The sequence below is a fragment of the Notothenia rossii genome (assembly GCF_949606895.1).
Source record: "Notothenia rossii genome assembly, contig: scaffold_139, whole genome shotgun sequence".
In the NCBI taxonomy this organism is placed as follows: domain Eukaryota; kingdom Metazoa; phylum Chordata; class Actinopteri; order Perciformes; family Nototheniidae; genus Notothenia; species Notothenia rossii.
In genome coordinates, this window is record NW_027639887.1 from 133501 (window position 1) to 135798 (window position 2298).

At 34.6% G+C, this 2298-nt stretch overlaps 1 protein-coding gene across 1 annotated transcript in view; it reads left to right on the top strand.

The window, feature by feature from the left end:
- pepd (peptidase D) overlaps positions 1–1808 on the top strand; it is a 21194-nt gene extending 19386 nt beyond the window's left edge. Inside the window, exons 10-11 of the mRNA XM_079695504.1 lie at positions 74–142; positions 1651–1808. Coding sequence (XP_079551630.1) covers positions 74–142; positions 1651–1735 — 154 coding nt within the window. The 3' untranslated portion in view covers positions 1736–1808. The remainder of the gene's footprint in view (positions 1–73; positions 143–1650) is intronic.
- The last annotated feature ends 490 nt before the right edge of the window (positions 1809–2298 follow it).

Consider the following 2298-nt stretch of genomic DNA (forward strand, 5'->3'; position numbering starts at 1 on the left):
GTTCAAGTTGTTTTTTGTTGTTGTTCTGAAATCATTTATTTTTTAATCAAATGGACTTCTTTATGTTTTGCAGCTTGTTCCAGCACTACTGCTACACCAAGGGAGGGATGCGTCACACCTCGTACACCTGCATCTGTGGGACGTAAGGAAATGTCACTTTCATTTAACCTGTTTGAGTTTCTAATTCAGCCTGAAATGATGCGTCTCCAGCTATTTTTCTATGTAGTCCTGTGTCAAATGCACTTTTTACAGGGTTCTTACGGTCATTGAAAACCTGGAAAAGTCATGGAAATTCAAAATGAAAATTCCAGGCCCTGGAAAAGTTATGGAAAACAATATTTTTCCCAAAGTTTTGGAAAAGTCATGGAAATGTAACTAAAGTTGCATCAAATATAATTTATATTTTATCTAATCGCCGAAATAGCAATACTATAATGATAATAAATACTGTATGGTAATGAAACGTAAAATGGTATTTAACTGACGAGAGATTTTGCTGGTGAGAGATTTGAGTTGCTTTAGCGTGTAGAAGCCAGTCAGCCTACTATTGGATTTGCTTTAGATAGGCACAACATGTTTCATAGCAGATCTTATTTTCCTGTTCCATGTTAAAATAAACCATTTTCCGTGGTACCGCTGAGAGAGAGTCATGGAAAATTAGATCAAAGTCATGGAGAAGTCATTGAAAATCATTGGTGAAAAACTGTATGAACCCTGTTTTTAGTTTTAGTCATATTTATTCACCTTCATCCTGTTTTTATTTAGTCAAGTTTTAGTCAACTAAAAGCATTTAAATCTTATTTTAGTCAAAGAAAACTAATTATTTTAGTCTACTTCTTGTCAATGAAAACTGTTGACATTTAGTCATCAGATTATATTGAACATTTCAGTCAAACTAGCCAAAACCAATCATTTGTCATTTGATCTCTCATCAAAGATAGCAGAAAAGTAAATGTCTGATTGGTCAAAGCCTGTTGAAACATACCATCCACTTCCTGTCTGTTGCATGGTAACGGTCGCCTAGCAGCAACATTACAGATGAAGAATTTGGAGACACTGTTGCTCATCGTTAGGCTTTGGCCTTTAATGCTAAAGGCCGTCGTGTGTAATGAGCACTCCCTGGGGATCAGTGGTTCGTTAATGAAAGATATTTCCAAATGAAGAGCTGAGAAATAAATATCCGATAGTCCCAGTTATTCTTAAAAGGTCACTGTGTTTTTTATAAAGGTAAAATCAAACCGATGAACTTGTAAAGGTTGTTAATACTTTACTTCTGGTCTGCAATAAGGCTGTCACAATGTCGAATTTCCTGATAACATCTAAAAACAAATTAAAGAAAAGAATTCATCTTAAATGTGCGTTTTATCTCTTTTTGGCAAATGAATAACACATGAACTTGATTGAAGGAGAGAAGACAAAGAGTTTTTAACAATAACTTTACAAAAGAAAATGATCGGTTATTCACACAATGCCATATTGTATGTGTTATATACACTAAATCAATACCGGTATATTGTGTCACCTCTAATTGCAAAATAATATTACATTTAAATGAGTTTCCAGGTAACTTTATACGATTTGCATCTAAAATAATGACCACCTTGTACTTTGTGTTTTTACTTCCCTTATTGTGTTATTTCTTATCAACAGGGGCAACAACTCGTCCATCCTGCACTACGGCCACGCGGGAGCTCCCAATGAAAAGGACTATCGTGGATGGAGACATGTGGTGTGAGCAGCAACTTGCAGCACTTTATTTTTAACATGCCATAACTTTCTTGAACTCGCTCGTAATTCACAAATATTTGGTAACACTTAGATGAAGGTACACATACTCACCATCAACTAGTTGTTAATTAACAAGCATATTAGAGCCAAACTACTAGCTTATTAGTAAACATATTCTGAGTTAGAAAATACTACATTTTAAGTTATTTTGACACAATTAACACTTTTAGTTTCATGTCTTGTTAAATAAGAATAGATCATATGTGTTAGGTGTTATTATGGGAGAATTACTATTCTTGTGGTACTACTGCCTTATTAGGCCCATATTGAGCAGAGCATATTAAGACCTCATGTACAACAACTTCCTTACTTGCAATAAATAATCACTAATTAGAGGATTATTGAGGAAAAACTCTTAACTAATGGCCTATTACTGTTACAGGGGTATATTCAGGAATCCTCAAGTCAAATGTAAAACCTTTTAAGACCCTTTCCATACATTTTAAGACCTCATCGCCACTTTGAGTTCTAACCGGTTACCTTGGCAACACACTTTACCTCACATTTACT